The 24,652-nt window shown below is 41.1% G+C and overlaps 1 protein-coding gene across 1 annotated transcript in view; it reads right to left on the bottom strand.

Annotated features, from left to right (window-relative positions):
- GSG1L (GSG1 like) overlaps positions 1 to 24,652 on the bottom strand; it is a 74,853-nt gene that overhangs the window by 23,710 nt on the left and 26,491 nt on the right. The window contains exons 3-4 of the mRNA XM_062588579.1: positions 8,771 to 8,923; positions 4,592 to 4,703 (exon numbers count right to left, since the gene is read on the bottom strand). Coding sequence (XP_062444563.1) covers positions 4,592 to 4,703; positions 8,771 to 8,923 — 265 coding nt within the window. The remainder of the gene's footprint in view (positions 1 to 4,591; positions 4,704 to 8,770; positions 8,924 to 24,652) is intronic.

Here is a 24,652-nt window from a genome sequence, read left to right as displayed (position 1 = left end):
GACAGTAGCTCATGTTGTATTTCTGGAGTCAAGAGAAACACATACATAGGATGTGATGTGACCAGGTAGGTAAGTCAGCAGTGACAAACCCATACTCCACATCTTCAAATGATGCTGTGCTAGGGGATTCTTACTCTGCTTATGGGGTTGGGCACAACTTTTATCCCATGGAGAACCATGTGGAAGAGTACAGACCTGAACACTCTGTGCACTCTGAAAGTCTAACACATCTTGAGTCCCCTATGAAATATTTCAGAGGCTTGCAGAAAAGTGTTGAAATGTGTAAAGCAGTAAGAAACTTCTGGAGGAAGTTGTGCAGAGAAGTGTAATGCCCAGAGAGCTGGTCTTCTGGACCAGAGGAAGTTCTCTAGCACCCAGAGGAGACTAGCTCTGCAGTGGCACAACACTACTACAGGGGTGTTTTCTATCTTATTCTTTACGCCTTCATCAGAATATACTTCATCAGTATATTCTTCTTTCCTGGGTCATGGACTTTTCTAGCAGTTCCAGGTTATCTGATCTTTGAAAGCCTGATCAAAATAGAAAAGAACACTTTTGTTTTGTGGAGAGATCCAATCTGAAGTCTGTGCCCTAAGTGTGCAGCTAATTGTAGTCAGCCAGTGGCAGAACAACTGCAGGTGCCAGCCAGGAGCATGGAGAGGCAGAGGGAGAAGGAAAGTGGAAGTGCAAAAATGACCATCCCAATGCTAGGGTGGAAACACAGCAAGTATTGGCCTGGGTCTCAGACAGGCAAGGAGCTGTTCTGCTCCCTACACATGGGATGGGTTTCTCTCTAGGATGCCTTCTGTCCTGTACACCTTTTCTCCAGCCTTTACTCACTGATTTCAAATTCAGATATGGCTGAGGGAGACCCATGGCTCCAAGGAGTGTAGATGCTTTTTGAGCATAGGATGATGGCACAGGCAAGGGACTGAATCCCTTCTTTTGCTTGCAGGACTTACGTACATTTAGTCTCCCCTTGCCATCACATGAACCTTTCTGCTCCAGCTACACATAGTTCATAGCGTATTTCTAACTAATTTAGATTAACTTAATCATCTGTGTCACCTACGCACTTTACCTACTCCTTTCTTACACCTTTTCTATAACCAAATATAACAATGTTATAAATTATGCAGTACAGGAAAAATACAGCCACAGTAGCATTATCTTATAAATAAGAATTATAAATAGAGCTCTCAGCATGAACTGTTTTCCTATTCTGCAAATGGTTTACAGGCAGGGAAGCAATTTTCCATTTCAAATTTAGGCAAAAGTTAAAAAATAACACATCTTTGTGAACTGGAAAATCTGAAACAGAAAGTTCAAGTAAACAGAAATGACTCAATTCAATAATTTCAAGTTTTAATGTGTAACTGTGGTTGTTTAGGGAATCCCATGGTGAGAAGGTGTGTGAAGGCAGACCTTTTCTAGTACTTTTTGAACCTGTTCGCCAGTTGTAATCAAATCAGAAGAAAGGGCAGTGAGCCCTGTGATGATGGAAGTTTCCCATGGTTGGATGGAGAAGTGGAAAGGAAACCTGTAGCTATGTGTGAGCATCCAGATACAGGAAAGCCTAGCAAGGGACTCTGCACACAGAGTCTGTGGAAAAGCTCTAACTGCCCCAAACATTTGCAGTAGGGCTTATAATCGACATCAAGGAAACCTGAAACCACCTCCTTTGCTGCACTCATTTGGTGCATGGGGAATGACAGGTGGAGAATATTTTCTTTTGAAAGTTTCTGATCATTTTTAATCCTTAATCCCAAAATGTTGAAAGGTTCAGAGAAGGAAATGCAGAATAAAAGATTATCAGAGTGACCTCAGGTCTGATGTCTCATAATAATGAGACAGTTATGATTGGTATGCTTTAGTTTTTATGGACCTCAGTTAAATATAACTTATTTTTGAGGGTAAAGAGCACTGAGTTACATCCTACCTTAAGTGAAGATCTCTTTAACAGTGATGCCCCTCCACGCCAGCTGTGACCAATATGTGGTGGGACTGTATCTGTACTGCTTCTGGTAACAGTGCTCAGGGCTGGGCTCAAGTTCCTCTGCGGCTCAGATAACTCAGGCTTTTGCATTTGTAATTTCTGGGGGGGCAGAGCTTCAACTTCTGTTGATCTCCAGAACAACTGAGACTACCTTCCTGGAGAATCCCCTGGTTTACTCCAGGCATGTGCCAAAGGGCAGAGCAACATCTAAGTTTTCCCAGTGGCTTGTAAAATAACAGACCAGTTGGTGCATTTTGAACCCTGAGTTCCCTAATCAGATCACAAGCAGCCATCGCTCATTTTGAAGAGAGGAATAAGTATCATTTCCATTTGACAGAGAGGAAATAGAGTCAAAGAACCAATAGTTTTTCCACTGTCACATGCAAAACCTGATAGCCTGGATCTCCACTCATGGCCCTTGGCCATGGGTAAATTGTTCCTTGGCACCACTCTTCAGCAATATTTAAATTCTTCCTACTCTAACAGATTGTTTAGTAGGATGCTGCAATGATACTTTTTACAGCAGGCTGTAAATAACACTGATGTTTACAGTGCTGATATAGGGATATTTAAATCTCATGCTTTAAGGCATCACTTGGACCCAAAGGGAACAGGAGGAAATTCCTACAAGTGCAGAGATCCCAAGTTCGCTCGGGCTGCATGGGCACTTGGTTTTGTCTTCCTTCGGATAGGTGCTCAGCCTGGGCAACGCTGGGGCAGTTGCGGTTCTCTAGTCTGCATGGCAGCGATGGTTCAGTGTCAGCTGGAAGGAAGAAGCTTTGTTTTTGCAGTGCACGTTTCAGATGTTCGTTTGCCAGGTCTGCTACCAGCCATTGACCTGGCGTGAGGAAGCCCGTGGCCTTCCTCAGGCTGCTGAGCCCCAGTGCAAGGGTGAAAATGCTGCTGCTGTTCGTATCTGTTTCGGAGGGACAGTTACAAGCCGCTGTTTGCTCAGTGGCCGGCTTCCTGCATTGGCAGGTGCGTTGCCTTGAAGGGCAACAGTATTAGGGTAGGAAGAGAGATTACTAACTCTGCAAAGTTGTCTTGTGATAGCAGTAGCTTGAGTGGAGGCTGGAGCTTTAACTAGAGTTAACAGCTTTAGTTGGAGCTTTAACAGTCACTGCAAGGAGTGAAGCTGAGGCTCCAGTTCAGGGATGTGCAAAAAGCTGAGGCTGCTCCCACATATTCGCCTGCTCATGGATGTCTCCAGCATCATCCCTAGTCTTTAAAACAAAGCTTATCCTACCCTGGCTCTGGCTTACTGGACAGCAAGCAGTGTTGGGTGCTGTGATACCAGGGTGGCGTCTGGACTTCTGAATAACCCTCATGTTACTCAGAAACATGTAAATGTGTGTAGAATTAATGGGCCCAAGGGGGCTCAAAACACCCTACAGGACCCATGGGGTTTCTTGTCTTGCATAAGATAAAGGAGAATAGTGAGTGCTTTATCACACTAAACATTTAACACCATTCTGAACTGTATTTCAGTAAATTATAAAATATGTTATTAAAGACAGATAGATAATACTCATTGTTATTTAACTATGTTAATATACAGTTAATATCATTATAAAAATTATAAATGTGTTTATAAGTATTCTAAGTATATGAATATACTACGCTTATAAGTTTGTCATATGCAATAAATATTATTTATAAACAAAATTAACTATATTATAAATCTAATACAATTTATAGTTTGTAATATGTTACTAAAATGTTAATAATGCCTCCCATAAAACACAGTGTAGTGGGGGGCAAAAGAGACACTAATGATCTTCCTGCAGTGCTGTACGTAAGAAGTATTTGTATTCCTTTATTGCTGTTTCCAAAGATTGTTTTCTCTGCTTTGAGAAGAAATTAAAATCATGGAGTATATTCAGAAATGAAAAGAAAGAAAGAGTTTTCCCCAGCCATCCAAGGAGTTTGATGTCTCTAGAGGACTATGAATGTTGCTTGCAGTGCAGTTATTTCTATTCTCTGCATTCTCCTATTCTTATTACAGTTCTTGTAAAGTTGGAAACAATAAAACACACCTGACACATCGGCCAAATTATTTCTTTGTGATTTTCAGATGATAACTGGAAAAGTTAAAACTAAATGAAACAAAAAACAACCTCTCCCCAAAATGTCTTGTCTGATTTTCCAGGACTTTTCCCCGTGATTCACAAGGAAGTATCATGGTGCCAGGAGCACTATGCCTTCCTCTGCAGTTGTGTTAAAAATCCCAGTGTAAGGTTCAACTGAGACATTAATTAAAAACAAAAAAAGCTAAGTCTCTGAAATGTCATGGCAATTATGTACCTAAATTGAACTTTAATGAGAGTGCTCAATCTATGTTGGTAATTGTGGCTGCTGTTTATTTACAAATGCTATGTAGCTGCTGATACGCACAGCTGCTGCTGCACAGTTACTGAAAACTGTCCTCTAACGTCTCAGCAGTTGTATGTCCATGGTGGGTTTTGGCTCTTAGGATTTTGGCAGCTGTAAATTCGTATATGTGTTCCTGGAAGTTGGAGGTGATATGTACAACTGCCTAACAGATTGATCAGACAACCCCAAAATGAAAAGATATTAACTGGTAGGGACACTTACCAGAAGGACCATCCATAGTCCCATGAATGTGGTCTCCAGTCCTCTGGCCCAAGGCTGACTGTCACTTGGAAAACTTGAGTATACATCATGTGTGCCACCATCCCCAAGAGACCTGGAAAGCAGGAATTATAATAGGATTTCTTAATGCTAATGTTTGTTTTAATTCTTGAGAGGGCTACTGCTGGAAATGCTTTGAAAGCTTCCAGTGAAGGGCTGTTGGACTTTTTATGTCTTCTATTCTACTGTGGAGGAGGGAGCTGCATGGGCAGAGGAAAGGGGTGGCTAAGAGCTCATTATTTTGCATAATTCTGAATTCTCAGTTGAGAGAATAATTAAAGGAAGAAAATCTTTGAAGAAAATGTTGCACAATTAGCATCACTACCAGTGCTGCTGCTGTAAACCAAGGCTGTGCCACCCACAAGATAATTCACTTAGCCCATCTCAGGCAATCCTCAGGTGAGGAGAGAGACTTCTGAAGGCAATACTAGACTGAATGTGCTAATTCCAAACAGAACCGTATTTTATCTGAACAATTGCTAAGATTCATAAATTTAAACACATAAAATCTTGGATGTTATGCAAGGAAATAAAGCTGACTCAATATTCCTGTTGATATGCGGTGGGAGCATACCACAGGAATACTATTGATTGTATGGTGTTGAAGACGCTTGCGTTTGTGACACCATTATGTTTTACTGAGATAATTACAACTGGGTGAAGATAAGACAATGTATGAGTCAGTCTACTCACTATGATATTAAAGAATCTCAGATTCTCTACAACAGCCAGGGATGTATTGCTGTTAGTAACTAGATGGTTCAGAATGATGACACCAGCTGAGCTCAGGAAAGGCAGTTAGCTTCAACAGCAGAGCAGAATCATCCAGATCGCAAATAGATCTTGGGCCTACAGATGACAAAGAACCCCTTGGGCTTCAAAATGGTTCAAGGCACTTTGAAACTCTGATGTTCTGCAGCGGTGGAGTGCAGTGTCAGCCCATACAGTACGTATTAACTGAGGTCACCACTTACTGCTATCTCTGACCGTCCACTCTGCTCTGCAGGGGCCCTTCCTCCACATGAAAGATCCTCATTTGCTCTCTCCAGACCCAAATTTGGCTCTTGACTCTTGTTTACTTTCCGAGCCTAATGAACTTCATTTGTCTCACCACACTTGTGGATGATTCAGGGCAATTCTAGGGGAGGGAGATCGGGGGGAATGTCATGTTAGTGTTGTGGTATGTTAAGCAGGACCTTCAGCAAGACAAATGTCATATTTGATACAAATAGCTGCAGAGGCTGAAAGCGGATATTTTATTACCAGAAACTGCAGTGATTTGCTCAGCTGCTTTGTGTCGGTGTGACACACGGGGAAGTTAGGAGGTGGAAAGCAGCGATTCACATTGGCAGAAATGAGATATTGGCAGGGTGGGCGGCCTAATGGGAGCACAGCAACCTGGTACGCACCTTGCTTGTTTCTGGCTATATTTAATTTCCAGAATTCATTGGGAGCCTGCAGTACTTTTTAAATCAGGGTATTTTTCTCCAGTTGACAGTTACGGCATTGATGTTAAAGTTTGTGGACTGCAGTTCGTATACCTACTGTCAGTAACTTTTCAACCTTGATAAAACATTACAGACAGACTGCCCAGAGACGTGTCGTCGTCACTCACAGCCATCAGCAAGTCTGACACAGCCAAGACTACCTTCAGCAAAGCAGTTCTTTTCTATCATACGAAACCTTCATGGGGGTTTCAGCAATGTTCAAATCTTGCACTTGAAGGGACTGTGTGGGAGTCCAGGATGACAGCCCGTTGATACAGGTGAGCAGGAGGTCATCAGCAAGTCCTGCTCTAACACCAGGACCAAAATGAAACTGTGCCACTTGTTGCTTTTTCTGCCTAATAGGAAGAGGGTTGGAGGAGGACATCTATCTGGCTGTACTGAGAAGAGCATTATACAATGTATAAGCTACACGACCGCAATGCATGTCGTCTTTACTGTGCTGCTTCATGCACTTTTCATTTGTTCCTGATGCCACCCATAGGTTTAGTTTATTTTACACATACCTTGCCAACTTCTCCATGTGGATACCCCAAGATATTTTATGTTGCATTTTTAATGTTCATATTTTGGATAAAATGACCTGTCTTTAACAGAAATAAACAAATGCAATATTTATCCTTTCCTGTAACCCGCTGTTTAAGAGCTGGACAAATAAGACAAAATGCCTGTATGCCTGCTCACCTGGACGCCAGGGCAATGCACGCGTGTGGTACCTTGCAGTTGGAAAATCTGACAATATGGTGGGACTGTAGCAGAAGCACTGACCACGTAAATTTTTTTTTGAGATCGTTAGACCTGCAGGACTAGAGCTATTTCTAGGTCTCAGAGATGGAAGAGCTTAAGGAACTAGTTTTGGAAAAGCTAATGTACTTTGAAGCACTTTTGGAGAACTTTCCTGAAAATATTACTTATGGAATATATCACGTGAACATGAATTTTACAAGAGAGGCCGTTTACCTGGTACATTGCTGAAACACAGGGCATATGGAAAATCTTTTTGATTATGAGAGTGATTGGAGCAGGCTGCTCAGAGAGGTTGGGGAGTCTCCATCCCTGGAGATACTCAAAAGCTATCTGTAAAGGTTCTTGGGCAACTTGCTCTAGGTGACTGTGCTTGTGCAGGGGGGGTTGGACTACATGATCTTTAAAGGCCCTTTCTGGTCTCAAGCATTCTGTGATTCTATGATCACCATTTTTTCAGATACATCCTAAGCCAGAAGTTTTCTGCATTCTAAATTTATGCTACTTAAGAATTAAAACTTAGAGTAGGGTTGCCAGTACAGAGGAGCAGCATGTTTTTTCCAGAATTTGGGTGAGAAAAAAATGGAAACCAGAAATAAATTTTGTTTCAAATAAAATTTTCATTTTTTCAGCTTTGGAAAAAGTGGAGTCTTTTTCTAAAATTAGTCTTCTTTCCTTCCTCTGATATTTTGTTACTGAAAATAACAGCTAGCATTTATTTTATTGCCTCTTCCTCTTTTTCCATCCCTGTCCCCTGTAAAATTTTAAAATTTATATTTGGAATCTGATGTCATTTTGTTTGTAAAAGAGGAAGGAAAAAAGAACAACAAAGATGTCTAAAAGAACACTGTAATTTTTACAAAACTTACAACTGCAATTAACAGCAAAAAGAAAAGAGAAGCAGCATGCAAATAATTACCTGAATGATGAAGAATTCAGTGCTGCTTGTTTTTGAAAATTGAACAGAAATGACATTTTTTTTTATCCAAACAACATCCAGAGCTGAAAAGTATACTTTGGCCATTTTCCCCAGAATTTTTTGTCCTCTCAGATCCACTTCTGATCTAAGTTTTATGCCACAAATTGCACTGCGCAGTTTGAAACAATCCCTGAGAATAGAAACTTCTCCGCAGAAATGAGCGCTGCACGTTATAATCTCTTGGCTTGCAATGCACTAGGATAAAACGCACTTGCTCTCTTTTGTTGCAGAAGTCCTTCCTGCCGGAGAAGTCCGTGCAGGAGTGCTCACAAAGGACAGCTGTTGCTGGCTGCTTCTCGAATTCCTGGGAAGCTGCTGTCTAAACTAGGGAGATTCTAGTCAGCTCAGAAGTGAAAAGACCTTTAACTACATGGTTATGTTTGATAACTTCCTTTAGAGAAGTGAATTCCTTACCGAAGTACTAAAGGACTCCCAAGTATAGACCAAGCTGGAAAATAGCCTGAAACAGTTGCTCTGGAAGATGTACATGTCCCACTTTACTCTTAGGGTTGGTTGCTCTTAGGTGTAATTGCTAGAACCCTATTTTTCTTAGGATTAACAACACAAGAAGAATTTTCAACACTATACATTTTTCACCTCCTATGGGAAAGCCAGTGTTATGCTGCTGAAAAAAGGAGACTTAGGGAGGCCGTGGTTGTAGGTGGGGTGGGGGCTAATTACTGCAATGTCTTTGGGAATTCAGGACTATGCATTTCTACTTCTCCCTGGCAAGAAGCAACTTTGTTATGCTGGCCTTGTGCCAAACTTGCAGTGAAAATGGGATGGCGGAATGTGGATAAAAGAGTCTTGTAGCCCCATATTTTTATTCTTTCAAAGTTTTAGAAATCCATTTTATTCTTGTTCCTAGGGCAACCGAAAAGGGAAGATTCATACCTGAGAGCACAGTGAAGACAGCAGCAAAGGCATTTAACTTGAGCCCATCTATCACACTGCTTGAATGAAAGAGCTCTAGGCACATAAGGCTGAATCCAACGACTAACAGCATGATGTATAACACCTCAGATACTACTGACAGCCACAGGACACCTGCAATGTACAAGAGCAGCAACCAGTCACTTATTTGGTAAATACTTTCAAAAGCTTAAAATAAATTGGGAAATCAGTAATATATAGCAGTAGTTGGCTATTCAGACAGTTCAAATTTAGCAGACAACCACCCAAACTCTCTGGAGAAATACAGCAAGCTGTGAAGGAATGTGTGAAGATGTGAAGGTTGGTAAAGATACTGGAGAAAGAGAAAGCTGTTGCCTAGGATCCCAGTTTGGCTAAAGACTTCACTGATATACCTAGATCATCTTGGCTCCTGTGACCCAAAACAAGAGACACAGGATCCATTTTTCTCTGCTATGTCATGGTTTGGTTGAGCAGAATTTAGGATACATGATGATGATGGCACACATTACCCTGCGGTATATGGGCTGGTGAGAGATGAAAAGGTCTGGACTTCTTTTCACAAGGCTGTTGAAAGCAAATGATTTCAGTTCAGGTTTTAAAATGCATACCAGTCTTGAGCATCAAGTACCAGAGCCTTGTTCTATAGAAGTCTCTTTCTTAGAAGCTGGTGTCCTGCAGAATGACTGTTCTGACTTGGGGAGTTTGGATCCACTGCACAGATCTCTACTGCTGGGACCAGTAGATAAACTTCCAGAATACCAGTGCCTGTAGCCAGTTATTTATAACATATTGGTGAAAGAGCTGCAGATATAAATTTAGGCTGCCTCTGCACCCTCAGGTCCCAAATATAATCCTGTAGATGAAGAGAAAAGCTGCTGTGCTCCATTGGAACTCATGTTCTGCAGGACTTTGGAGACGTGCACAGGTAAGTGGTTCTGGCAGTGTTTGGTAAAATGGCAGGCTGAGATCCGTGCATCCGCTGCGGATGTTACATTTGGACCTTTCAGCCCAAAGCCTCTGGCATGATCTGAATCTTTTAAAATCACCAGGCCGTGGGATAAATTTGGGAGGATGGTAACAGATGACAACATTAAGTCCCTGCCAGATTTCCAATAGTTGTTTCAAAATGAGAATCTGCTAGAATTCTTTGCTAAGCTCATTGCTAGAGAATTCACCTAAAACAATGAGCAGTGATGGAAAATTTCAGTATAAGCGGTTGAAACATGGAAAGTTGAAACATCAGAAGATGATGGCTTGTATGAGAAAATTTTAGTCTGTAACCATAGAGACTGCTACAGACTCCACTTAATATTAGTATATTCTCTCCTAACTGTAAGAGCTTGTGTGTTATAATGGCTATAGTTGAGCTTATCAAATCAGGCATGCAGCGTCACTGTTATGGAAATATTTGAATTTCCTCTTAGTGACCAGGAAGATCTCAACTCATGTTTTGCCTGGGAACTTGTCTTTGTAATTTCATCTGTTAATATACGCTGTTAGTTGTTGCTACTAGACTTGACCTTTTGAGTTTGAGAGCAGCACTACAGAGACTGGTGATAAATAAACCTTTTAATTTCTTACTGCGACTTTATATGTACTGTTGCATCTGTCAACAGCAACCAGCTGTTTATGTCATCGCTATTAGTCAGTTGGGTGTCAGAGCGACTGGCAAGCTTTTCTGAAAAGAAGTGTGAGAGACCGGCAGCAAGGGTGTTGTTCAGAGATACGGCAGGATTAAGGAGGGATTTTATGTCATATCCTCACAAACAGAAGTTCTTATGACAAGAAAATGATGAAATGCTCTTTAGATTATCTAAGCCTGACCTATAAACTGAAGTAGCAGAGAACCCTAATTAGTCCTAATTCATAAATGTCTCAACTCCACCTGGAAAGAGTGATGTACAACATATCTGTCAAGATGTTTGTTTACTGTCCTGATTAGACTTTCAATGTTATGGTGTAACTCTGTCCTCTGCTTCCCTGAGTATGAAATCTATCCCCTTGTTTCAGTCCCTTTCCCTGCAAGACTTCTTTCTTTTCCAGTTACCCTACGCACATCCCTACGTGACCGCTACCCTCATCCTCCTGAGACTAATGGGTCCTCAAGGATCATATGCATGATATGCCCTGAATGCTCCTGCACCTTTCCAGCACATGAAGTTGGAAAAATACATTTTAATTGTGCAGAATGGTGCTGAAAATGGCATTGCTGAGCACAGCATCCTACAGCAGCACTGTAGTATCTGTGCCTACTAGTTCTAGTAACATGTAATTTCAGTACTAGCAGTGTTAAATAGGTTGTTCGTCATGAATTTCTTTGTGGCATCTTCATGAAAAATATTGATTTAATGTGATTTTACGAGCATCTGGTTGTCTTTAATCCCGGCATTTACAGGCACATTTTACCCTGGCTTTTCTGAAGTTTGGTAGTGATTTTGAAGGAATAACAAGTAGGGGGTTTCAGACTTGTCCTCCAGTGTTCCTATCTTCATCTGTCTTTTGAATGTGGACTTAGATTATTAGGGTCCTCATGTGACAAGAGGATTCCAGAGTCTGTTCTACATGAATGCCTGCTACAGAGTTAGGCATGCAAGAAACACAGAGACTAGTCTGCTCAAGAACTTTATCTGGTGCTCCAGTCTGCCTTGCATCTCCTGTCAAAGTCTCTGGCCTGCTTCAATGTTAAATGCAGACTGGAGAACTGGCAGTTCAGGAATAATAGAAGACACCTCAAGACCACATCCTGATGTTCAGTGTTGTTTGAAGTAGACTTATCAAGTAAACATGATTCATTTTTGGAGCAGAAGCTTTTCCTAAAATGCTGTGCTCATTTGAAAGTCAGACCTAGATTTACTTGGTAAGTAAAACATGCCACCTGTCTTTAATTTTGGTCAGAGTCGTAAACAACCAAAAATACTAACTTCACTTTCAAAGTTCTGGTCTATCTCTCTTCAGCTGATTGCTACTGCTTCCCCCTCACCTCTAAGTGCCAAAAGAGTATCCTCTTCCAAAACCCTTCACTCTGAAAAATGAACTACAGTTGTCATTCATTCACCTTACAGCGGCTTGTGAATGTTTTAGATTGACTAAGAAAATCAAGAAGCTGCAGCTTTTCTAAGTTTCCAGAATGTCTGCTAAAAGCTTAGACAGTTCCTTGATATTTGCATGTCACCAAGCTCCAAGAATGTACTATGAAATAAATAGTTTAATGCAGTTAACAAGGGGAAGGAAGGAAAGGTGAATTTTAATGTAAATGTCATCAAAAAGACCTCAGAGCTAATTGCTTCAAGAAGTTAGGAAAGCTAATTTGGGCTGAGACCCCTGGGGATTTCTCCGAGTTGGCTCATGGGGATTAGTTCATGTACATCAGCTGTACCCAAGTTTTATTTATTGCTCCCCTATGAAATGGTGCTTAAAGGCGGATGCTGCAGGTGCAAGCGTGGTGTGTTTGAGGAAGCCGATGAGTTGCACACCGTGTCCCCTTGAAAGGGCCCGGGTTAACGTATCCAGAAGAAGAGCGAGTGAACCAGCTCGACTGCGGAGCCCGTGGCCTACCTTCTCGATTTATCTACACGCTTCTGCGTTAGACAATCGTTTGATAAAGCGGACAAAAGGCCTGTGGCAGCAGCCCTTGGGACTTCACTGTCTTCTCAACAGCTTTCCCTTCTCATTTACGGATTTTGCACTTAGTCTGGAAAGTCACCCTTGGCGTCTCTTTTCTTTCCTTCCCATACGGTCCAGACTGAGGCGCAGTTTGGAGATTCTGGCACTTCCTTACGACTGCGGGAGGTGTGGGTTCAGAGCCATTCCCACTGAGCAAGGATCTGTACTATGCAAGAGATGAGCTGCTTCTCTCTCTCTTTCTCTCCCTGTCTTTGCACTTTGATTTACTAATGGAGTGGAGGAGAGCATGTTAATAGGGTTTATTTTTATTTTTCTGAGCAGTCTGAACAGGTTAGCATCTGCAGTCCCTGAACAAGGAGGTGATGTTTTTTGGATTTCTGTTCTTAAGTCCACTAAGGAAATCTGCCCTTTTTCTGACCATTCATATTCACTACCATGACCATCCTCCCTGATGCCTATGTAAAAAATCACTTACCGGTTAAAACCATTATCAAAATCTGCCTTCTCCCTTCCTAGCCTTCAGTAGTCTCACCATAAATCCATCTCAGAAGCAATCTCCCTACAGTCTGGCACATGCTGAATTAATCTAGACCATACCCAAAGAACAAATACAAACTTTGCTGACACATCTTCACCTACTATAGAGCCTTGAAAAGCTCTGGGTTCACTTCTTGGAATAAAATACACACAAAGCAAACTCAGATAATTGTTAAACTGTTTTCAGTAGAAGGTGGAGATTTTTTGTAAAAGTCACTCCATCTCTCAGTTCTGAAACAGCTTCCAAGGCTAATGCTAGGCAAAAAACCCCCACAATTTTACCAGATACCAAAAATCATGGACTCCGAACAGTTTAGCTTTAGGAAGCATTATACTCTCTACCACTATTCCAAAAAGGAATAAACTATGTCTCCCTCTTTCTGCTGCGTTGTAACTACTTCACCTGCTTCACCCTACCTTCACTCTCTTTGCCATGTACCAGCTAGGCCCTTCTGATGCACCAGCTGATACAATTTAATTGAGCTCAGAGCAGTTGATCTCAACTTATGTTTGGCTATGAAGTTTGCAGCTTCTGTTTCAAATCAGAAAAAGGTAGTGTGTGCAAAAGTATGCTTACTTTTTCCCATGATGCTAACTGGCCTAATAAAAAGTCTTGCTGAATCTTGCCTTGTCTAAATTTTGGAACATAAGGGCTTTTTGGGATTTGAGCCAATAGTCTTTAGGGGGAGAGAACATCTTTTTGCTATGTGGTTGTGCAGTGCTCAGTGACGTGACATTCCTGTTCACAGGAACAGCGCAGATAAATAACACGTAAAGGCAACGGGACAGTGTTGGATTGCTGAGGATTATCCACTGATGGTTGTGATGTACTGAAAGGAAGGTAACAGAGCTGAGATGGAGCGTGATGGTTATCAGAGACTCTCCCCTGTGGTGGACGGAGGAACCCATTTACCAGTCTGACTTGCTGTCTTAGGTGGTTTGCTGCTTGCCAGGGGATCTGATCTAGGACGCTGCAGAGGAATTACCAAGGCTATCTGGCCCAAAAATGAGAGTTTACATCTCGTGATGTAAAATGATGAGTTTACATCTCATGATGTAAACTGAGTATCAGCTCTGTGCCTTTTTTAAATGTGTTTAATATGGGAGAAGGTCATACATGGAGTATTCACATAATTCTGACTATGTTTTGTCCTGCCTGCTTTGATTTTGAATTTCAACAGAAATAATAACATCCTGCAAATGCAAACTGTGTCTGGCTTTTACATCTGCTTGTAGCTGTCAGAAGGAGAACAGTAGATTCAGGTTATTAATTCAGGAGACTGTCTTTCTGTTCTGTGCTGATGCTGAAGTGATCTCCCACTGCGCTTCTCTCGACATGAGATTCATGAGGCAGTCACTTGGCATCACTTACTTCCACTTACAGTATCAGATGCATCCTTCCTGCAGAGGAGAGAGCTCCTTCTCTTGAGGACACCTCAGTTGTTCCTAGGTGACAGGAAAGAAGCTCTCTTGAGGGTTTTTCTTTCCTTTCTCTGTCTTCTCTGCTGTCACTTTTTCTGGAGTAGTCCTCACCAGCCTGAGTCCTCTGCCCTAGTATTTTCTCTGACTTAACTCAACTTTTGTGAAAATCTTTTCTTCAGAGGAATTAGTGCTTGAATCATTAGGAGTCTCCTACCTGCCTGGCTAGTATCTGAGGGTCTGTATTCTTAGAAAACATTATCTTTCCTTCATTTTTTTTTTTTTGGGGGGGGGGGGGGGGTTCTATGTCCTGCTTATGCTTTTGCCTTGCCTCTTCATTGAACTGACTGTTATGTGTGCACAAGTGCTGTGGGTTTTGTGTACAGAGCTCACCTAAGTTGTGCATGTTATGTCAAGGATGATTCTCATTACTGCAGAAAGATTTCAGGTTCTGACCTGCCTCCTCCTCAGTATTTGCAGCAGTCAGGCTGCTGTGTGTCATTCCTGCTCATGTTGTAAGAAATAATACTGCAACATTGTAGCAGCAATATAGTAAGTCTCCATGTGAGAAGCTCTAGGAAGGGAAGAGCTTTTATTAAAAAAATGAAGAAAACTGATTTCACTCGTGCACCCATACCTGCATTCTCACAAGCCCAAGTGTGCGTGCAAGGAGTCTACCCAACATGCAAGCACCAAGATCACATGTTCATCAGTCTTTCCAGGATTCCCTGAAATGATATGAAGGGCAAGGGATGCCAGCTGCCAAGTCCCCCTCATGTCTTCTGGGCTCTTTGTTGGTTAGCAACCATGCTATAAGTTTGGATGTGCCTTTTTGTCACCACTAGGAGCTGACAGTGGCCTGTTAGTCACTTAGTGGCACGCTAACAGTCACACATTCTGTTAGTCACTGTCTGTTAATCACAGTTTACTCACTGTTCTTTGTCTCCCAACCTGGTGTCCTGAGAAGCTGCAGGTAGATGAGCACTAAAATTTGATGACCTAGTAATCTAGATACCATCAGCTCCTGCCATTCTTATCTCTCTTGTCCTGCCATTTCTTCCTCTGGTGCTTCTACACCAGCCATTCACTCCCCATTCCTACCAGTCTTAGTGCTGCTATTACAATCTTCTCCAGTGCTACTGAGAATGATTGTTATCTTTGTGTACTGTGAGCCATCCGGGTACTTTTCTCCTGTCCCACAAACACGACACTGTCTTTGCGGTGGCCCAGGCTCCACAAACTGTGGAGCTGTTCCTGGAGGGTCATTATCTTCAGGACAATGTCTCTTTTTAGCTAAAACATCTTAAGTGCAGTGTCTAGTGTGAGAGGCTCATCTAGAACCTGAGATGACAAAGCTGGGATTCTCTGGAAAGGTCCACATAAGTCAGTTTATATCACAGGATTCCTGCTCAGAAGGACTTTTCTATTTCATATTATCTGTTTTCAAAACAGGTTGCTGTACTGCTATATCATCACCTGCTTTGCCTAAATGAAAACATAGCCCTGCTGAAAGCATATTTTTCAACTGTGTCATCTGTCGTTGTCCAGAGATTTTGATTTCACAAGGAAAATCAACAAGCTAGCTAGGATTTTGCTGAACTTTTTTGGGTCTCTGAATGTTGCATGATTGTTATTTTCTCAATAATATGTTAAGAGATTATGTTTTCTGTGGAATCCAAAGTGAACTGGGGTTTTGTGGGGTTTGGTAGCACCTACTCACATAGGTGAGTGTCACCTCTGTGATCACTCTGGAAAAGGACTTGGCAATTGAATCGACATTGCTGCAGACAAAGGAAATTCATTTTCCAGCAACCTCAAGTGAACATACCGTTCATCAGGATTGAAAAGATAATTGTTGTCCCCATGATCCCTGAAATCTTAGGAACTTCAGTACATCAGCACCATCAGACAAGATCAGTCCCTTGCGTTTCTGTTAGACAGTGAAAGGCAGCATCAGTACTTTGAAAGTAGATTGAAAGTGCATTTCTGCAAAACTGGCAACCATGTTGAGTGCGTCTGCCAGGCAGAGGCAAAGTGCTAGCAAAAGGATGTTGAAGAGGATTCTTAAATGGAGGACAAACAAACTGAATATTTTCGTGATGGCAAGGTAAAGAAGGTTTACCATAGCCTACATACAGTCTGTAATGAGCCTTAGGGCTCCAAAAGTCTTCACAACACTTGAGCTCACTCAAACATCTCAACTCATGATCATCAGAGAAGGCCCTGTAGATGAACAGGCTATTAACCTCTCACCAGGGAGCATTCTGAATCAGAAATCTGCTGTGCTGAGTTTCCTTTGAAATGGGAATTCTGAAAAAAGTTGTAGAAATTCTGCTTACTAGAATGCCAGGCATCAGTCCACATTTCAATGAATCCTGATTAAGGAATCCAAAGATCTGTGTGGTTAGCGACTTCCAGAAGTTTTCAGCTGATTCAGAACATCTGGTATCCAAGTTAAAAAGTATAAATGTGAAACCTCCGTAACCGTGGTTGCCTTCTTTTGTTATTGCATTTGTATGCATATGACCTTTTTCCTTTGGAGGAAGACAAGATAAGGGCCATTCACAGTGCCCAGAGCAAAAATACAAATCAAGACATCGATTGTTCTTTTTTCAAATCTACTGCAATTTCCTGTTATGAAAAAGCAGCAGAATTGCTGGCCCCAACTTTTCTGTAACTTTTTATGCTCAGACTGACCTCGAGAAAGTCAAGAAATTACTAACATGTACTTTGGTGCTCTTTCGCTACAACATGCGCAGATGATTAGCTGTGTTGTGTTTCGGTATTAATGCTATTCTTAGACGCTTGTTAGTAGCTTGGGCTGAAATACCAAGAACTTGGAACCATCTGAATGAGGTTATGTACAGCCTGGTAAAGAAGCATTTGACATTGTGTCTGGAACCACAATGTTCCGTAATTTCATCTGCTGTTGTGATTTTGAGATTAATACAGCTGACAAACCACTTCTAGAGATTCTCTCAAATGACACATCTATACCTCCAGTAGCATACGATCATTTACAACCAAGGAGTTTATACTAAATGCTTATGATTGTATACTTGTCTGCAAATCAGAAAAACATGATTTTTGGTGCCTATTCACTATGCCAGCTGTGTCTGGTGCCAGATTGTGAAGTCCTATCTCTAGAAAAAGTGAGTATTTTGAAATCTCCTCCTGGCCTGCTTTTCCAGGCTGGCCAGATCATGAAAATGACTGACAAAGATGCAATATTAGTACTTTTTCTCAAGTCAACGTGTGTGTGTTCATCTCAAGTACGTGTTCTCTTGGCACTAAAGGAGTGGCAAACAGAGAAATTGCTGTTAAATCTCAAAGCATTTATAATCCATAATCATGAGCTATTTGCTTGTAAAAAATCTCTTCTGGAGAAATCACATTGCTATTCCTGAAGGAGATTGCTGAGTCATGTTAACTATGCTATATGCAGCATAGGCAGGAATTGTGTGCATGAAACTGTTAGTCATGCATTTTGGCTAGTGGCTTGGAAATTATAAGAGCGTTAAAAAAAGTCATAAACGGATGTGTTACCTGCCAAGCTATGTGATAGCACTTGTTGAAAGCCCCAGTGTTCCCTGGACAATGCCTGTATTGACTTCACTGAGCCCTTTCAGACAGAAAATTAACTTCCTAATTGTAGTAAACTCTTATTCAGAATACATCAATGGGGTTTTATCCTCCACAGAAGCACCTACTGTGACAATCTCTGCTCCCTGCTGAAGATGATCTGTGATTACTGCTTGCCGGCTGTTCTAACAACAGAACTGCTCTCATGGCTGATGAGTTCAAGGATCTGACCAAGAGATCCTCATTTGAACCGTCACACTGTATCATGCTGTCCCTGAGCAAGTGGTCAGGCTGAACAATGGGGCAGACAGACAAAGAGACCTTGGAAAGATTTATATTTGCCAGGCTTCTCATAACACAATGTTACACAGCTAGTCTGAGAGTCAGAATGAGTCCTTCTGAGCTGCAGTGAGAGCATCTCAGCTCATTCCTCTGTCAATTCAATTCTCATCTGCCTGAGAAATTCTGATACAAGTAGGTAGAGGTGGTGGTTTAATCTCTGTCATTGTCTATATCACACTCCATGATATGAGAGAAAACCTCAATGTGCTAAGAAGCAATAGAGCTGAGCAAAGCATATTCATTAATAGCTATTGAGGTCATCAGACCTTAAGGGTGATGAAGCCCAGACCACCAAAGGACAGGTTGGGTGCTGCATTGTTGAGCAGCTGAAGAGATAACCATTTCCAAGCAACTGTTCTGGAGGCTGTGTCCTCTCCACACACTCCTCCTCACCTCCTTATTGGTATTGTTCCTGGCCACAGACACTGCTGCTGCTACTTGAGGAAGAAAGTTCTCCTGTTGGCCTGCGGTTCAGAGTCATCATCTCCAAGAACAAAGAACAGCTGAACAACACAGAGGAACCATGGCAAGGCTGAGCGCTGTCAACTGGATAGATGTCATCCAAGGTGGGAGGGAAAGGGCAATGCACTAGGGCACAACCTGGTTCTGGGTGGGGCAAATTTGCACCAAGGAAGCCGTAGTGCAGATGTAGTTCTCTCACGCAGAAATATTTCAAAATTCCTCATGTTGTCTGTGCATGCTCCAGCAGGCAGGGGGATAAAGGAGGTGTTACTGTTGTTCGTGTTACCAGCAGCAGAGAGTTATATTCACTTGCCTTTGGCAGCCTCAGTTTAAAGCAAACACTTACGCTGGAGGTGGTGGGAGAAAGGCACCTGTATACTACTTAGTTTCATTTGTTTTTTGATGGTGACACACTAAAGACAGTCTTTAGAGGTACTGAGTTAGGCCTAAATAGTGCATGAAGGACCTAGAACATACTCTCCTAGTGACTCAAGGGTTGGGGGAAGGCACCTGCTATCACCATTGCTGGGTGACTGGGAACGGGAGCAGAGTGACTCTAACCATTCTCTTGGATTTCCTTATTCTTTATGTAGATCTAATTCTCAAAAAGTTGCCGACCAAGCGTAGTCCATGGCACCCACTATGATCTGCCACGTCAGGGAAAATCTGGTTATTTCTTTAGTATTCGGTTCCAGAGACAGTAGCTCAAATACAGTCATCCACATTTGGCAGCTGCAGACTGTTTTAGGCGCTGTTTCATGGTGAGTGCTCTGCTGACACTTAAGAAGTATTTGGTTTTCTTTCACTAGAAATTTTTAACATGTCTTGTTTACATATGTAGAATGGCAGTTTCTCTATGATTTTGGTCCTACCTACTTCATTCTTCCTCCTCTATGTAGTGGTCCCTATGTTTTGGACCCCCTGGCCATCGTTGTTCTGCTTTTCTAGGCTTACCCGGTGTGTTGGAATGGACACCTAGATCTTACTTTAATCTTTTCTCTTCATGCTTAGTGCAAGAGAGAAAAAATATATTAATGGGTGCAGCTTGCTAGATGCTGTATATCTTGCTTGAGAAAAGCATTAAAAGAGACTTAAAATGACCATTATGTCTCATCCTTTCTCTTCCAATTGCATTCTGATGGCTTTAGTCACTTATTCATCTCTTTTGTTCTGAGGTTGGAATTATAAGCTGGAAATACTGGAGTGATCAATAAAAAATGGTGTAAGGAATAAACATTGAGCATGCTGTTGTGGCTGGCGTAGAGATCCAGCTCGGAGCAGTCAGCCCATCTGTTGGCTAATGTATTCTCATAATGTCAGACCATCTGCCTGCTCCTCTTGTGCTGCAGTGTAGAAAACTGGGATGAGAGAAATAGATCATGAAGCTATGAGGGACCTTCCTCCAAAACAAAATAAGCTTCATGATCCTAAAAGCCATCAAAGATATCTACAACTATCCCATCTCGTTAGACAGTTAAGGCAGTTAAGATTGAAAGAGGGCCAGCGCCCAGACAAGACACTGCAGTCTGCAGAATGTGGGAGAGCATTTGATGAGTCTAATCACTAGAAAGTGCTTAGATGACAGAAGAAATGCCAGCTGGTTTGGTTTTGTCTAGCTTTACTTCTTCATTGGTTCCTTTACTTTGAGAGGTGAGGTGGAGCTGTGAGCCAAATAAAACCATTCGCTTTGGCATGATGATGTACTTTCTCTGACATTTTTATGGTTCTGCCGCTGAGTGTGGACCTGAATTTAATCCTGTGTGTGACACTGGACAGGATGTGGAATATCTTTGTGCCTATTTTCCCCTTTTTCTAGTGTGAATACAGTAGAGTAGCACTGTAGAAATGACTGCAAAAACCACTCTAAATCAAGACTTTCTCATATGCCTTAATAAATATATTTGGGTTAAATATTCCCTTTGAAGAACTACAGTGTGATATACTTCCATTCTCAGCACTGGACTGAGAAATGAATTATATTCTGACCTTGTTGCTAGCACTCCCCACAGCAGAAAATTTCACTGTTCTCCATTCTGTGACACTACCAAAGTGAAAAGAAAGCCTATTGCTTCTTAATGCAAATTTACCTTTAATTCTGCTGTTATACATGCTTTCTTCCCTGTATATTTAATTTATTTTAAAAATAGCTTCAGTGATTCATAATAGATGTGTAATAAAACATAGGTAAAAGGTTAGTAATACGAATTTTTTTCTACACACTTTATTGTATCTTTCCTAATACAAGTGCAGAGGTACATGTGTATGTGTGTGTGTTTCTTATTAGAGATAAATTAAAAATAATGTAAGCAGAATATGAAATTTGCATGAAGACAGTGGGGAATATTTTCAAACGGGTTCAAATTCCCCAATCACATTTCTTTTCATTGGATGTGGGTCTCTTTTAAAAATGCTATTCTTTTTTTTTTTCCTTGTCAAGATCAGCTACCCAGTACACAAAAAAAAGGAGGTTTAGTTTTGAACTTTGTCTGTTTGAACTTCATTTGTCTCTTTTCCGACCTAAAATTTGTTTTGTGTTGTCATTCTCATACAGAAAGTGTTTTCTATCTTCGACCATAACTGTCACACTCATGTCTATCTCTCTAAATTTTATCATGTCTTTTTTGAGCTGGAGCTGGCAGGGGAGGGGTGAGAAGTGCACACGCAGTGCTGGGCGTGGGTACATCATGAATACCTGTGGTGGTATGGTGATCTTTTTGTTCTGTTCTTTATTTCCTACAAGCATCCTAATATTTTTCCATCTTTTTTTTTTTTTTCTTTTTTAATCTCTACAGAGCAGTGAATTGATGTTTTCATAGAAGTGCCTGTCATCACTCCAAGAGATCTTTCCTGAGGGGTAAGAGCTAATTCAGAACTCCTCACTTTATATGTAAAGGTAGGATTACTCTTCGTGTGCACCACTTCGCATTTATCAACATCATCTACCATTTTCTCTCCCAGTCACTCATATTATGAGAACCTTCTACCATTCTTTGCTTTTTTTTTTTTCTTTTTCCATTTGTTTTGGTTTTAGTCCTGGGAATGGCCTATTATCAGCAGTAAATTGTTCACCAATATTCTCATGCACTTCTGACTGTGTAGAAGAGCACTGGCCACGATACAGTTGCCTTAAGGACGTCAGCGGCCACCTGACTCCAGTAGTGGAGTCTTTAACTTCCTGTCTTTAACTAGCTGATTATCTGTAGAAGAACTTTTTTCTTCTCCGCTGATGACTTTAAGAGCTTTTAGGAAAGGTTTTTGGAAACCTAGGTAGACTGTAACAGTCACATATCATTCATACTATGTTTTCAATGACTACTTAAGGAATGCTGATAGATTGGTGAAACGCAACTTCTTTTAGAAAGACTATTTAATTCTTCTCCCTGTATGATATCTTTCAATTTGTATATTTTTAAGTCTTTATCATAAGAGCTAATATTTTGCCTGCTATAGATGTCAAAAAGGCTTGTAGTTCCCAAGATTCTTATATAGGTCTCAGAAAAAGAATTAGTGGCACCTTCCATTCCTCTGATACAAAGGCAGCTTTAAGTGGTTTTTACACAGGACATAATTCCCACACTTCTGAGCTCCTTCAGAAGTACTGAGAAAATACCATCTGGTTCTAGAGATTTGTTGATGTTCATTTTGGCCGTTTGTTCTAAGACCTGTCTACTGGGAAATTAGTTGGAGGTAGATCCTCTATCCCTGTATACTGAAGGATTCCACCAGGAACCTTCCTAAGTTTCTGCTTGGGGAACATGGTTACCAAAAATTCATTCTTTTTTTTTGTTTGTTTGTTTGTTTGTTTTAGTCTTTCTTATTTGAGTGATGCTTTTAGGTCTTGAGTCTATTGGCTAGAATGTATGCATTCTACCAGGTTTCCCGCTTTGAAGTACATGTTAAAAACAAAGATTTATGATTAGTTTAGATGCCTGCAGCACATTATTCCCCAGACTCTCTTCTGCCCTGCTTTGTTGTGTTTTCACTTCTAATCTGTGGAGGTTATGTTCTTTTTAATATTTCTTGGTTCCTTATGAAGTTTTCTTCTCTGTTTTGCTGTGGTGTTTAACAACACTGGATCCTACTTCATATTTCTAATTTATTTTCTGATAAATTATGTAGCGTCTTTGAAACATTTTCGTAGTCTATTTGTCCTTTGTCCAAGCTGACTCTTTTAATTTCTTTTAATTATCTTTCTTTCTCTCTCTCTTTTTTTTATATATTCTTTTCTTCACAATCTTTTTTTTGCTTTTACTGCTCCTGCAAGGATGTTCAATCTCTGTATCTGGTGTTCATAGATACAAGCCATCTCTTTGCAACATTTTTAACCAGGTTCCCCACACCACTCAGGCCTTAGTAAAGAATTACAAGTTTCCCAAAAAATTTCTCCATGGTCATTAAGTGTATCTAAATTTTAAACTCTTTATCATACCAGGTGTGACAGTTTCTCAGTCTATGCAAGGGTTATTGAAGTTTTGCCCTACTATTTTACTTTCTTTACTCATACCTTCTATTATCTTAAGTTTAACCTTGCTACTGCCACCACCTCAGTGGATGATCACTGATATAATTCTGTTTATTGATTGAGCGTGGAGTTCATCCACAGAGATTCTGTGTTGCTTCAGTACATGACATCTACTTTATCTTTCGGTGTAATCAGTACCATGACATTATTGTCCTGCTGATTATCTTTCTACCATCTAATTTCTGATACACTTGTTACATGCGTAGCCATCTAAGCCAGGCATCTAGTTTTCCTTCTTATTAACTGCTGTTCTAGAGTTAGCTTAGAAGCATGTATATATTTAGCTCAGTTTTGTCTTTTTCTGTGCTCTGTTTAGGTGAGACTTTGCTTATTTGCCTTCTGCCATGTGCTATCCTAGTTTTGCCAGCTACTTTTTAGACAATACAGAATTTTTATTGCTGCATCTCTACAGGATGCATCATCACAAGCTGTGTAGAGGACCCGCAGAAGATGTCTCCTACCTCGGCCTGAAGAATCTGCAATTTAAAAAGTCCCTTGTAACATTTTTGAGTGTTAAATGCTCACTGGCAATGAACATTTTCCTTCTGTAAGATTTTGCCTTGCCTCAACCTTCATATCTTCTAAAAAGGCTTGTTTATTTTATGCATGTGAATTTCACTATAAATACGTAAAACACACTGCAGTATAGGTGGTCCCTCATGACCTGCCGCTTTGTCATTCTTGATGGGTACTATTCCATAGATGTTGCAGCTGAAGCAAGTGACAGCCACTAGCGTAAGGTAGAGCAGATTGTACCTTACCCATAAGAAGTTTCTCCTGTGAATCCAATATGCAAATCCTATCCTATGTTGGTGCAGCCATGTCTAAATTTTGAGCCAACACCAACCTTTTTAGCCTGTTCCTGACACTACTTCCCGACAGGATTCCCAAAGCCAGAACAGCACATTTCGGTACATGCTGCAGACACTCTAGGTGTTTGGAGACTGCCTGCCTCACAGCACACTGAACACCACCCCTAAAGCTTTTAGGGACCTTTTCTACAAACCCTCTCTCTGCCCAGCAAGGTCCTTCCAACACAGATACTGTTTCCAGCTAATCTCTACTGCATATATTCCAGTTTTTCACTTACATAAGGAGTTTGGCTGGTCATTCGCAGCTCCTCATCCTCCTGCTCTCAATATGACTTTGTGGTTGAAAGCTGACATTTATACATCTGGGGAAGGATGGAGGAGCTGGAATCTCCACAGAGGTCAAAGCAGTGGGAGGACAGGTCTGTTTGTGTAGAGAGTCGTGGTGTTAAGCTAGTCAGTGAAGTCATTTATTGGATTATTTGAAGGAATGTGTTGCTACTTTTGCCACTACTTTCCATTGTGATACCACAGATTCCAGACATAAAATTTGGCACTGGTATC

This window comes from Rhea pennata, chromosome 15 (genome assembly GCF_028389875.1).
Source record: "Rhea pennata isolate bPtePen1 chromosome 15, bPtePen1.pri, whole genome shotgun sequence".
Lineage (NCBI taxonomy): Eukaryota > Metazoa > Chordata > Aves > Rheiformes > Rheidae > Rhea > Rhea pennata.
The sequence above is the reverse complement of the archived record's forward strand: the minus strand, read 5'-3'. Positions and strand labels throughout refer to the sequence as shown.